The following is a 14748-nucleotide window of genomic DNA, read 5'->3' as shown; positions in this document are numbered from 1 at the left end:
GCCATTTTGTCTTTTGACAAAGATGGCAACAAAACTAACTAGAAAGCACTTTTACCTAATATCCTTCTCCATTCTCTCAGTTGCAGTTCATGTGAAGACAGCGGAACTGCATCAACACAAAGTTCAGTAAGCACCAAATACCTGGATGAAGGCAGATGAACATAGACCAAGACTCAAGACTTATTCATCAATTTAAACTGTTACTGAACTTGCATTATATTACTAATTCCCAATCTAACTTTTCATTCAAATGCAAGATCTGTTTGATGTGGGGAAATGCTGAGTAGAATACAGTCCAATCTGTCTTGAATGGCCATTAACCCATTGAACAGGCTTAAATAGATGTTGATATTTATCAACCTGTTCAGTACAATTTCCTTTCTCCTCACTGCTGAACATAAATGAAAATACTCCTGATTCTAAAAGCAGGGATATAAATGAACGAGGTTACCAATAAATATTAACATTTGAACTGAATGCTGAAAAGGAATTGCAAGATGATAGCCCAGCCAGGTACAGACAAATTCTTAAACTGTTCATGGATCTTATCCAAGCTCTCTGAGTTGGGTTTTAACCTTCAACTTACTGCCAGATGAGTATTTCAGTTCAACACTTTTAAAACAAAAGTTGTTACTATCGGTCCTGTTTACGTCCTGTTTACTTCCTGTTCCTTTCAGCCATTTCCGAAGGATTTCGTTCTGTTATAACCGGGTGCACTCTGTTATAACTGCATTGTATTACATGTTTTTGTCTGGCAACAGTTACTGGATTATCAAAAAGCTTTACTGTGCAGAATGTGAATTTATTTTTCACTGTAAAAAGAAAAAATTACAGTCTGTTTTGGAAATGAGGTTTAATACTTAAGTCTTGGGGTGTTTATTTTGGACAATTTTAAATCATGAAGCAGCTAGTATTTTTTAAAAGTTGTAGTCACCAATCTGTTCCATTATTAAGGATTAGGTTGGAGAAATTGACCATTACTGAATTGGAGCAAGCTGGTTAAAGAAAGGTTAGGTTAAGCATTTTAATTTCTGCTTGAACCACTGAATGATGCATCTCAGATATAATTTAGAGATAACTTTTGATTACAGCTAAACTTCAATATTCCATTAACAGCACAGAAATAGGTTTAGCATGATCTCGGAGAGAAAATAACTTTTGCTTGCTATAACCATGTTGTAGGATACTATAGCTCTGATGCAACTAGAACCATCTGTTAAATGCAGCATGTGCACATGAAGCAATTAAGCTTAAGTTACACATCTATTTCTGTGTGTGTGTACATTTCCTCCAGATATCAGATACCCAAAAAGAAGGTTAATGTTATGACTTTATTTAGTCATGGTTTCTGTGATTAAAGTTGATTTTCCTTATTTTGTACATCCCACTAACTAAGCTGAAGTGTTCATGATATCTGAACCTGCTTTTCTACTGACTTTAGCTGTTAAGTTGCTAATAAAACTTAAGGTTCAATTCCTGTGCCTCTACTTCCCAATTCACCCCTCCCCTTCCCCAAAACTCCAAATCAATTCTTGCTCAGTTTGACTAACTAAATTTGCAAATAATTTATGCTGTAGGTTTGATTCTGAGACTATTTTGCAAACCAGATACATTTCTAAAAGGACAATTAAGCAATGGTCACCAAGTACTGGATATGCAGAAATGTTGTGTTGAGTGTTGACCCACCAAAGGCAGACAACGCAATTACAGGTGCTGATGTGGTAATTATGTATTGTATCAAACTGCATAATATGAAAAAAAATTATAACCATAGGTCAAAGCTAACAAAGTGGGTGTTAAATGCAAATGAATATTGCATCACACAGTATAACATTGCACGCTTTGATTCTGATCTGCGAGTCTCTGGGGATGTATGTAGTCTCATTTTTGTAGAACTCTTCTGTACATTTTTTTTAGAATCCTGATCGTTCTACAAACTAATAAATTTCAAAAGAACTGAAGGGTTTACATTGCCCTAAGTATTGGGATCAACAATTCAATCAGCAGCTTTAATGGGTGGCTAGTGAGGAACTATGCAGAAAGTTACCCTCTTTCGCCCTTTCCCCAAAGAATTGAGGCATGACAACCAATACATTTTTAACTACATACATTTTTGAAGTTTGTCTCTCCTTTAGCGCTAATGAGGTTTTCAAACTTTTAATAGTAATTTCTGCTCCAAATTGCACTACTTGGTGCTTTACATCTAAGATGAAAAATCTATTCTGAAAACTGTTGATGATATAGGTTGGACTGTGAATGTTATATAAATTTCTGCCAATATAAAATTGTCCAGATATAGCTGGTTACAATTTCTAAATAAAAATCTGTTGAAATATGTGAATTTTGGTGTACATATAGCACAGCTCTTCCTCTTTAACTTGTTACAGTAACCCAAGAAGATTTGTACAAATTTGTTAATTTTAATTTAAAATTTTTAATGTTTTGACAAATCAAATTACATTTCTCCTCTACTATTTATTTCAAGTAATGCCAATTTTTCCCATCTAAATTAAATATTTTATAACTTAATAGCAGGATCTGAAGCTTTTGCTCCATAAGGATAATTAAATATCATAGGGCTAATGAGTTTTGTTTGGTTTTGCCTACTGTTCATTTGTTGCTCCAGCAATTTTCATGGAATTTTTTATACCTTGTGGATACAGTTTAGAATTGACCTTTTAGTTCAGTTTAAGGTGAGGTTTGCGAAAAGAGCGGAAACAGGTGAAAATATATACTTATATTGTGCCAAAGGCCTGTGTATTCTCTGGATTTCATCTGTATACACAAAATTTGAAGTTGAATTTTCTAAGTACCTGAAATCCACACCATTTACCTACAGAGCACCCCATCAAATATTATGAGCTTTGGACAGTAGCCTGATTTGTTATATTTTAGATTTATAAAATACCAGGAATGCAAAAGAACTCATTGTTTCATACACCACCTTTGGGCTGAACTAGATGTGCAGGGAAATCATCCTTTCTTAAAAAATTAAGTGACAATATTTTGTCCTAATGCATTTGAATAATTCCAGAGATGCCATTCGTGTAGAAAATGAGTTGTTCAAGTGTAACTGTTTTTAATGTAGTGAAATAATTGTGTACAGTTGCTTTATTCCCTAGATAGCTTTGATAAAGTCATTGAATAATTTTCATAATCAATGATACAGCTCAAATTGATGTAAATCACAGCCAGAATCTTTGGTTTATTTAATGAGAGGACAGTTGTGTGTTTGCTTCGTTTTTTTGCACTGAACTAACTATTGGAAGAGGTAGGAGGAAGGAGCTGTAAGACAAAAAAAGAGGAACACCCCTTGTTTGAGTCGAGCCTATGTATGTCAGGTTCTTGATAGGTCTTTATCTGTCATACATCCTGTAAAGTGTCTTCATGTTATAGAATGTTTTATAGTAACAGAGTCCCAGTTTATTTCGCCCTGTTGGAGTGTGTTGAAATATATCAAGAAATAATTACAAGGTCAACCTACAGAGGCTGAGCTGCTCTGCATCACAATAATGTACATTCAAAACAGTCGATATTATCTTGCGTAAAGGCAGAGAATACAAGAAGCGCTCAGCAGGTCATTTTAGCAAGACTGCAATTTGCCATATTTCTGGACCTGAGGCACTAGTGCAGGCTTCAGAATTTAATTGTAGGGAAAGAAATACAAATGGCTGGCTGCCCAAGCTTAAAAGCAAAAAAACTTGTACTTATGCTCAGTATTATATAATCAAAGTTTGCACAAGTAATTTATTTTTTAAATGGATTAGAGTAAGTGGCATATTTTAGAAATCCTCATTCTAGTAATAAGAATTACATTCCACATACCATAGAGATGCTATTGCAAGACTCTTTTAATCCAAAACATTCAATAGAGCCTTACAAGTTGCTGGCAGCATAGACCAACAAAGCTTGTTTGAGTCACAGTTTTCTATATTGCCATAAATCATAACTCCTTCCTATTTTCCTGCCGCACACCATAGTTTATTGTATCTGGTGCTTTGACTTTGTGGCTTAGAGATATATTAAGTTGCAGTATGTTAGGGCTCCCTTAATACTAACGTTCAAGACATTTTTCTCATCTGATGGATTCTTTAATATTTTTATCAAATGTAAGTAATCCTTTTTATCAACCCATTGCAAGTTAGGTAAAGTTGAGAGTTGCCAAGTAATCTCTTAATTATGTTTAAATGTGCCAATGCAGTGAGCAGCCAACAGAGTATGCTGTAGAATGTTGATTTCCTTGCTACCTCCAACATGGAATTCTAATTGACTCAATGTTACAAAGGTAATCTAGCTGCAATAATTTCTTCAGGTTTTGATTTGCATGGAAACTCCTTCAAAAGCACTTGTCTGCATATATTTTACAAAAATATTCCTTTTTAAATAGTGAAAGCACATTGACTTGCTGCTACCATTTTTTGGTGAACCAATACAAATTTAAAATTACCGAGAAAATATTTAATTAACCTTGTACTTCCTTGTGGGAATCTTGTTTCTTCAGATTCCAGCCATATTTTAGGATGTTTCCCTCAGTATAGTCTTCAACTTTTAAAAAGTCATCAGAACAACTCATTGACTTTTAAACAAGTAAAATGCTGAAAATATTTCCTTCACAATATAAACTACCTTTTCCATCATTTAAACAGGCTTGTTGCATACATTTAGTGCATTAATGCTTCAATTACTAAATCTTCCAACATTTATATGTATCACTGTGGTAAATGTATGAGCACTGAAATAAGGGGGAGGGGGCTAATTACCCTAGATTTTAGTGCATTTAGAAGCGGGAGTTCAACCCAATAAATAATTAAAGCACTGTGGATCGGTGCTTCTTTGTAAATAAGTGCAGGAATTTTCTTTCTGTTTTGGGTAGTTTGTGCTGTGAGGGAACAAAAATGACTATCTCTGAATTGCAACAAATGAAAATTACGCTGTTGTATTGCATTTTTGCAGATTATATTTTTTGAGTAATTGAAACCTGTATATGTTATCATTTATACATTTGCAGTAACTAGTAAACTTAGAAAAAACAGCAAGTTTCATCAGGGTTGTATTTGATTCTGAAATCAGTGTATGGGCAAGTGCATTATTGCATAATAAAGGAAATGTATTAAACACTTCTGCTTGTGTTTTTTCAAATATTGGGCAATTTTCAGTGTGCAGGCACTTTTACAAAAAAGAATCCTGTTGAATGGTTTGTTGGAATATGCAAGTTTAGCTAATAAACTTGTTCCCTCATTAAAGAGAAATACATTTCTTAACGCACTTCATGTGAGATTTATCAAAAGCTGTGACTGAGCCACGGAAATATTCAGATATGTGACAAAAAGTAATGTTGAAGAGGTGAGTTTTAAGGGGCAACTTAAAGGAGAAGGAAGTGTAGGGAGGGAATTCCAGATATTGGCGCCTGGACGATCGAAGACATATAGCCAATTGTGGAGTGGTAGAAATTGGAAGAGTACAATGATTTTAAGGGGTTGTAGGGTTACAAAATGGCACAGGGATGGGGAGAGATTTAAAAACAATGACAAAGAATTTTGAATTTGAGCTTTTGTCAGATTGTGAACCAGTGTAGGCCAACAAGCACATGGCAGTTTGGAAATGGCCAACAAGCAAGTGGCAGTTTGGAAATGGGACTTAGTTGGAAAGGCATAAACCTCATACCAATAATCTGGTGAGCAGTTCACTGACTGAGTTGATCCACCTGTACATGATGACCCTGTATGGGAGCAGCCAGGCAGGTCACAAGGAGGTTGATGCTATAGCAATCTAAGCCCTGATTCTCCCATTTTGAGACAATGCCCATGCCAATAGGAGAACAAGAATGTTTAATACTGGCAACATTCTTCAGGTGGGAATCATTTACCTGAAATATGTTGAGGTAATTTAGAGCAACGTGCCATCCAGTCCTGCTGTTCTGAGACCAGGCTGAAAGACTCCCTGATCTCTGCAGGCCCACTCTCAAGATTAACATAGTGACTGCCCCCTCCTACTGACTGGGAGCACACCAATCCCGCAGCAAAGAGGGACATCCCTCATCCACAAATATTGGGGCAATCCCCATACAATGCAGGCCCCTATCCCCCACAGACCCTTCACTCCCCTGCCCCCTCACAATCCTCCTTCACACCACACTGTGTGCCAATGGTGCACTCTCCCTTGGCACTCACACCATGGCTAGTGCCATGGGCCCCAAGAATACTTGAGGTCAGTCCAGTGGCTATTTGCCCCCTGCTGCTGCCAGTTCTGCAGAGGAAAGGGTCCTGGAGGTTGGGTAGGCTTGGGATCAGGGCGAGGGATTGACTTCACTACTCCCTGACAGACTGAAGATCACCCCTGGCATGATGATTTTAGGCAGCCCTATGATCAACATCTGCGTTCCTGTCTTCAGTGGTGAAAATTGTGAAGTGGCCAGGTCACTTTTTAATCACCAGGCCTCTATCACCTACTCCATTCTGCAGCAGCAATTTTCGTTTCTCTCTGTCAGAAGCTGCAGACGTGAACAAACCGCTTAAGTCCTCTGGAGAGGAGAGGTCAATTACTTGGAGGGGGGGGGGGGGGTGCACAGGATCCAGAATGCATAGTTGTACACTCAGCCCTAAAGTATGCACAAAGCTTTAATTTGATGTTTGAGGCTTCCACCAGCTGAATTGTTTGAAAGCCTTTCCATTCTAATGGAACACTTTGATCTCTAACAAATTCAACATGCTGTGCCTTGGAAATAATTCCATTGACAACTTAATGGATTTCTGCCCCCGCTATAAGTGTTTATGTCCATTTCCCCTCGTTTGAATGGATGTCAAGGACCCCACTGATCCTGACAGTGTTCGCTGAGTCTAAGCCAATAGTCTCCCTTCCACTTGTGCAAATCACAGCAGATGCCCAAGAACATTATCATCTGGAGTTCCCATCAAGCCACTCACCATTCTGACTTGGAAATATATCACCATTCCTTCACTGTCACTGGGTCAAAACCTTGGAACTCCCTACCTAACAGCATAGTGTACCTACACCAAATGGACTGCAGTGGTTCAAGAAAGCAGCTCATCACCACTTTCTGAAGGGCAAGTGGTATAGGCAATAAATACTAATCTAGCCAATGATGCCCACATCTCTCAAAATTACTTTTAAATTATGACTTGGTGCCATTCTCTTGCCTTTTCCCTGTACTTGTACATATTGTTTCCATTCAAATAATCATTTAATGGTCTCTTCAAATCCTTGATTGTACCTGTTTCCACCACACTGTCAGGCATTGCATTCCAGACTTGACCTACTCGCTTTGAAAGTTTTTTCTGACCTCACATTTGCTGCTTTTGCAAATCACTAAATCTGTGCCTTCTTATTCTTGATGCTTTTACAAGTGTGACTAGTGGGGTGCCCCAGGGGTCGGTGCTGGGGCCTCAGCTATTTACCATTTATATAGATGATCTGGAGGAGGGAACCGAGTGCAGGGTGTCGAAATTTGCTGATGACACCAAGATTGGGGGAACGGCAAATTGTGCGGAGGGTGTGGAGAGTCTGCAGAAGGATCTAGATAGGCTGGGCGAATGGGCCAGGAAATGGCAAATGGAATTTAATGTTGGCAAGTGTGAGGTGGTCCACTTTGGTAGGAAGAATGGTAGGAAGGACTATTACTTACGTGGCGAAAAACTGCAGCAGGCGACGGTGCAGAGGAACCTCGGGGTCCTTGTGCATGAATCGCAAAAACCCAGCTTGCAGGTGCAGCAGGTGGTCAGGAAGGCGAATGGGATGCTGGCCTTCATAGCGAGGGGGATTGAATATAAAAGTAGGGAGGTCTTGCTGCAGCTGTATAGGGCATTGGTGAGGCCGCAGCTGGAGTACTGTGTGCAGTTTTGGGCGCCGCACCTGCGCAAGGATATTTTGGCCCTGGAGGGAGTGCAGAGGAGGTTTACTAGGCTGATACCGGAGTTGAGGGGATTGAGCTATGAGGAGAGGCTGAATAAACTAGGCTTGTACTCGTTAGAGTTTAGAAGAATGAGGGGAGATCTCATTGAGACGTATAAGATGATGAATGGGATGGATAGGATAGAGGTGGAGAGACTCTTCCCACTCAAAAAAGACAGTAGGACTAGGGGGCACAGCCTCAAGATAAAGGGGAGGCGGTTTAGAATGGAGTTGAGGAGGAACTTCTTCACTCAAAGGGTGGTGAATCTCTGGAATTCTCTGCCCGTTGAAGTGGTGGAGGCTGCCTCGCTAAATATTTTTAAGAAGCGGGTTGATGGGTTTTTGATAAGAGAAGGGATTAAGGGTTATGGGGAGAGGGCGGGAAAGTGGAACTGAGCCACGACAGATCAGCCATGATCTTATTGAATGGCGGGGCAGGCTCGAAGGGCTAGATGGCCTACTCCTGCTCCTATTTCTTATGTTCTTATGTTCTTATGAAACAGTTTTCCCTATCTACCCTGCCCAGCCTTCTCTTGATTTTGAACATTTTTTCAAATCTCCTCTCAACCACCTCTCGAAGAAAAACTGTCCCATCTTCCACGATCTTTCTTCATAACTATAGTTTCTTATCCCTGGAACCATTCTGCACGCTCCAATGTGTTTGCATCCTTCCTATAGTGTGGCACCCAGAACTGTACACAATACACCAGCTGAGTTCTAATGTATATGATCAGCATAACTGATTTTCTCTTATAATCTATGCCCCTAATAATAAAGCCAATGATATTCATAGAGGTTTACAGCATAGAAACAGGCCCTTTGGCCCAAATTGTCCATGTCTCCCTTTTATTTTAAACCCCTAAGCTAAATCCCAATTGCCTGCATTTATCCATGAAACTATTTAAATGCTTTTAAAAAGAGAAAATTGTACCTGCCTCTACTACTACCTCTGGCAGCTTGTTCCAGATACTTACCACTCTGAAAAAAATTGACCCTCTGGACACATTTGTATCTCTCCCTTCTCATCTTAAACCTATGCCCTCTAGTGTTAGACTCCCCTACCTTTGGGAAAAGATATCGACTAGCTGATCTGTGCCCCTCATTATTTTGTAGACTTCTATAAGATCACCCCTCAGCTTCCTATGCTCCAGAGAAAAAAAGTCCCAGTCCATCCAGCCTCTCCTCGTAACTGAATCCTTCAAGTCCCAATAGCATCCTAGTAAATCTTTTCTGCGCTCTTTCTAGTTTAATAATACCATTTCTATAATAGGGTGACCAGAATTGCACACAGTATTCCAAGTGTGGCCTTACTAATGTCTACCAATGCATCTAACCAGCACATCTTTCGAACTTTGGGAGGAAACCAGAGCAGATGGAGGGAACCCATGCAGACACAGGGAGAATGTACAAACTCAGAACAGGCAGTCATGCAAGCTGGGAATCAAAACTAGGTCTCTGACACAGTGAGGCAGCCCTGCTAACCACTGTTCCATTGTGCTGTCCTTCGATTTGATTTATTGCCACATAGAACAAAGAAAATTACAGCACAGGAACAGGCCCTTTGGCCTTCTAAGCCGGCAACTGACTATGCTATCTGACTGAACTAAAACCCTCTACCCTTTTGGGGACCATCCTCCATCCTCATCCTTTTCCTGTATTTGTCAAGATGTCCCTTAAAAGTCACCATCGTATCTGCTTACACTATCTCTCCGGCAGCGAATTCCAGGCATCCGCCACTCTTTATGTAAAAAAAACTTGTCTCATACATCTCCTTTAAACTTTGCCCCTCGCAGCTTAAACTTTTGCCACCTAGTAATTGACTCTTCCACTCTGGGGAAAAAGCTTCTGACTATCCACTCTGTCCATGCCCCTCATAATCTTGTAAACTTCTATCAGGTTAACCCTCAACCTCAAATGGGATGCTGGCCTTCATAGCGAGGGGGATTGAATATAAAAGTAGGGAGATCTTGCTGCGGCCGTATAGGGCATTGGTGAGGCCGCAGCTGGAGTACTGTGTGCAGTTTTGGTTGCCGCACTTACGCAAGGATATTTTGGCCTTGGAGGGAGTGCAGAGGAGGTTTACTAGGCTGATGCCGGAGTTGAGGGGGTTGAGCTATGAGGAGAGGCTGAATAAACTAGGCTTGTACTTGTTAGAGATTAGAAGAATGAGGGGAGATCTCATTGAGACGTATAAGATGATGAATGGGATGGATCGGATAGAGGTGGAGAGACTCTTCCCGCTCAGAAAGGACAGTAGGACAAGGGGGCACAACCTCAAGATAAAGGGGGGGCGGTTTAGAACGGAGTTGAGGAGGAACTTCTTCACTCAAAGGGTGGTGAATCTCTGGAATTCTCTGCCCATTGAAGTGGTGGAGGCTACCTCGTTAAATATTTTTAAGACGTGGGTTGATGGGTTTTTGATAAGAGAGGGGATTAAGGGTTATGGGGAGAGGGCGGGAAAGTGGAACTGAGACACGACAGATCAGCCATGATCTTATTGAATGGCGGGGCAGGCTCGAAGGGCCAGATGGCCTACTCCTGCTCCTATTTCTTATGTTCTTATGTTCTCTGTTGTTCCAGTGAGAACAAACCAAGTTTCTCAAATGTCTCCTCATAGCTAATGCCCTCCAAAGCAGGCAATATTCTGGTAAATCTTTCCTGTGCCCTCTCCAAAGCCTTCACATCCTTCTGGTAGTGTGGTGACCAGAATTGAACACTATATTCCAAGTGCAGCCTAACTAAAGTTCTATAAAGCTGCAACATAAATTGACAATTTTTAAACTCAATGCCCTGGCCAATGAAGGCAAGTATTTATATGCCTTCTTGACTATCTTCTCCAACTGCATTACCACTTTCAGTGACCTGTGTACCTGTACACCAAGATCCCTCTGCCTATCAATACTCTTAAGAGTTCTGCCATTTACTGCATATTTTCTATCTGTATTAGGCCTTCCAAAACAGTGAAAAGTATTGTTTCTTGCACATTATATGGTCAAACCATATCATTCATAGAGTACATAGAGGAGAAGGAAAGGAGAGGATGCAAAATGTAATGTTACAGTCAAAGATAGGATGTAGAGAAAGATCAGAGAGTGGGAAAGTGAATTGCGTGGAGGACATGGAAAATCTGCAGAGAGATTTGGATAGGCTGAGTGAGTGGATGAGGACCTGGCAGATGGAGTATAATGTTAGCAAATGTGAGGTTATCCACTTTGGAAGAAATAATAGTAGGATGGGATATTATTTAAATGGTGAAAAGTTGCAGCATGCTACTGTGTAGAGGGACCTGCGGGTCCTTGTGCACGAATCGCAAAAACTCAGTCTGCGGGTGCAGCAGGTGATCAAGAAGGCGAATGGGATGCTGGCCTTTATAGCGAGGGGGATAGAATATAAAATCAAGGAGGTCTTGCTGCAACTGTACAGGGCACTGGTGAGGCCGCAACTGGAGTACTGTGTGCAGTTTTGGTCCCCTTATTTGCGAAAGGATATATTGGCCTTGGAGGGAGTACAGAGAAGGTTCACCAGGCTGATACCAGAGGCCAGGGGGTTAGCTTATGAGGAGAAATTGAGGCCTGTACTCGTTGGAGTTTAGAAGTTTGAGGGGGGAATCTTGTAGAGACTTACAAGATGATGAAGGGGCTAGATAGAGTAGAGGTAGAGAAAATTTTTCCACTTAGAAAGGAAACCAGGACTAGACGGCACAGCCTTAAAATAAGGCGGGGGGGAGAGGGTGGCGCAGTTTAGAATCGAGTTGAAGAGGAACTTCTTCTCTCAGAGAGTGGTGAATCTCTGGAATTCACTGCCCATTGAAGTGGTGGAGGCTACCTCATTGAATATGTTTAAGTCACGGGTAGATAGATTTCTGATTGATAAGGGAATTAAGGGTTATGGGGAGCAGGCGGGTAAGTGGAACTAATCCACTTCAGATCAGCCATCATCTTATTGAATGGCAGGGCAGGCTCGAGGGGCTAAATGGCCTACTCCTGCTCCTATTTATGTTCTTATGTTATCATCTTTATATAAGAACTAGGAACATAAGAACTAGGAGCAGGAGTAGGCCATCTGGCCCTTTGAGACTGCTCCATCATTCAATAAGAACATGGCTGATCTTTTCGTGGACTCAGCTCCATTTATCTGCCCGCTCACCATAACCCTTAACTCCTTTATTGTTCAAAAATGTATCTATCCTTGCCTTAAAAACATGCAATGATGTAGCCACAATTGCTCCACTGGGCAGGGAATTCCACAGATTCACAACCCTTTGTGTGAAGAAGTTCCTCCTCAACTCAGTCCTAAATGTGCTTCCCCTTATTTTGAGGCTATGCCCCCTAGTTCTAGTTTCACCTGGCAGAGAAACAACTTCCCTGCTTCAATTGTATATATTTTCTTCATAATCCTATATGTTTCTATAAGATTTCCCCTCATTCTTCTGAATTTCAATGAGTATAGCCCCAGTCTATTCAGTATCTCCTCATAAGTCAACCCTCTCAGCTCCGGAATCAAACTACTGAATCTCCTCTGCACCCCCTCCAGTGCCAGTTTATCCTTTCTCAAGTAAGGAGACCAAAACTGTACACAGTACTCCAGGTGTGGCCTCACCAGCACCTAATACAGCTGGAACATAATTTTGCTGTTTTTAAACTCCATCCCTCTAGCAAAGATGGACAAAATTCCATTTGCCTTCTTAATTACCTGCTGCACCTATAAACCAACTCCTTGTGATACTTTTACAAGGACACCCAGGTCCTTCTGCACAGCAGCATGCTGCAATTTTTTACTGTTTAAATAATTGTCCATTTTGCTGTTATTCCTGTCAAAATGGATGACCTCACATTTACCAACATTGTACTCCATCTGCCAGACCCTTGCCCACTCACTTAGACTATCTGTATCCCTTTTGCAGACTTTCAACGTCCTTTGTACACTTTGCTCTGCCACTTATCTTAGTGACATCTGTGAATTTTGATACACTGCACTTGGTGCCCAACTCTAAATCATCTCTGTAAATTGTAAACAATTGTGGTCCCAACACTGATCCCTGAGGCACATCACTAGTCACTGATCACCAACCAGAAAAACACCCATTTAGTCCCACTCTTTGCTTTCTGTTAGTTAACCAATCCTCTATCCATGCTAATACATTACCTGTAACACCATGCACCTTTATCTCATGCAGCAGCCTTCTGGAAATCCAAATTCACCACATCCACAGGTTCCCCATTGTCCACTGTGCATGTAATGTTCTCAAAAAATTTGACCAAATTAGTCAAACATAACCTGCCCTTTATGAACCCATGCTGCATCTTATCAATGGGATAATTTATATCCAGATGTCTTGCTATTTCTTCCTTGATGATAGATTCAAGCATTTTCCCTACTATAGAAGTTAAGCTAACCAGCATATAGTTACCAGCCTTTTGTCTATCTCCTTTTTTAAACAGTGGCATCATATTTGCTATTTTCCAATCTGCGGGAACAACCCCAGAGTCCAGCAAATTTTGGTAAATTACCACTAGTGCATTTGCTATTTCACCCGCCATCTCTTTTCGTACCCTGGGATGCATTCTATCAGGACCAGAAGACTTGTCTACCTTTAGCCCCATTAGCTTGCCCAACACTACCTCTTTTGTGATGATGATAGTTTTTAGGTCCTCACCTGCCATAGCCTTCAAGTCATCAATTTTTGGCATGTTATTTGTGTCTTCCATTGTGAAGACTGACATAAAATACCTGTTCAATACCTCAGCCAATTTCTCATTTCCAGTTATTACATCCCCCTTCTCATCCTCTAAAGGACCAATGTTTACTTTAGCCACTCTTTTTCATTTTATATATTTGTAGAAACTTTTACTATCTGTTTTTATATTCTGAACTAGTTTACTCTCATAATCCATCTTACTTTTCTTTATAGCTTTTTTCGTGGCTTTCTGTTGACTTTAAAGATTTTCCAATCCTCTAATATTTGCCACTTTGCATGCATTTTCTTTCAACTTGACACCCTCCTTTATTTTCTTAGATATCCATGGCTGATAATCTCTTTTTCTACAGTCCTTCCTTATTTCTGGTATATACTTTTGCTGAGCTCTGCGGAAGATCGTTTTGGAAATCCGCCACTATCCCTTAATTATCCCACCATCAAATTTTTGCTCCCAGTCTACCTTAGCCAATGCCTTCCTCATCCCTTTGTTTAAGCACAAGACACAGGAAGTGGATTTTACCTTCTCACCCTTCATCTGTATTTTAAATCAAACCATACTGTGATCACTTCTTCCGAGAGGATCCCTAACTGTAAGATTATTTATTATTCCTGTCTCATGACACAAGACCAGATCTAGGAAAACTTGCTCCCTTGTAGGTTCCATTACATGCTGTTCAAGGGAGTTTTCACAGATACATACTATGAACTCCTCTTCAAGTCTGCCTTGACCGAACTGGTTTGACCAATTGATATGTAGATTAAAATCCCCCATGATAATTGCTGTACCATTTTTACATGCATCAGTTAATTCTTTGTTTATTTCTCATTCCACCATGATGTTATTATTTGGTGGCCAAAAACTATGCCTATCAGTGACTTTTTCTCCTTACTATTTCTAATTTCCACCCAATGGATTCAACCTTTTTTCCAAAGAATCTATATCATCTCTCACTACAGCCTTGATGTCATCCTTAAATATCAAAGCGAAACCACCTCCCTTATCTTCCTGTTGGTCCCTCTGAACAGTCTAATACCTCTGGATATTTAACTTCCAGTCGTGACCATCCTGCAATCATGTTTCAGTAATGGCCACTAAATCATACTTGTTCACAGTGATTTGTGACGTCAACTCATTTATCTTG

At 40.3% G+C, this 14748-nt stretch overlaps 1 protein-coding gene across 15 annotated transcripts in view; it reads left to right on the top strand.

Moving 5' to 3' along the window:
• Positions 1–5117, top strand: part of LOC145342171 (phosphatidylinositol-binding clathrin assembly protein) — a 167996-nt gene extending 162879 nt beyond the window's left edge. For all 15 annotated transcript variants that reach the window (XM_080187486.1, XM_080187478.1, XM_080187480.1 and 12 more), the window contains one exon: positions 81–5117. In XM_080187486.1, the coding sequence (XP_080043612.1) occupies positions 81–95 (15 nt within the window). In that variant the 3' untranslated portion in view covers positions 96–5117. The remainder of the gene's footprint in view (positions 1–80) is intronic.
• The last annotated feature ends 9631 nt before the right edge of the window (positions 5118–14748 follow it).

The sequence above is a fragment of the Carcharhinus amblyrhynchos genome, chromosome 4, assembly GCF_965287045.1.
Source record: "Carcharhinus amblyrhynchos chromosome 4, sCarAmb.v2.hapA, whole genome shotgun sequence".
Classification (NCBI taxonomy): Eukaryota; Metazoa; Chordata; class Chondrichthyes; order Carcharhiniformes; family Carcharhinidae; genus Carcharhinus; species Carcharhinus amblyrhynchos.
The sequence above is the reverse complement of the archived record's forward strand: the minus strand, read 5'-3'. Positions and strand labels throughout refer to the sequence as shown.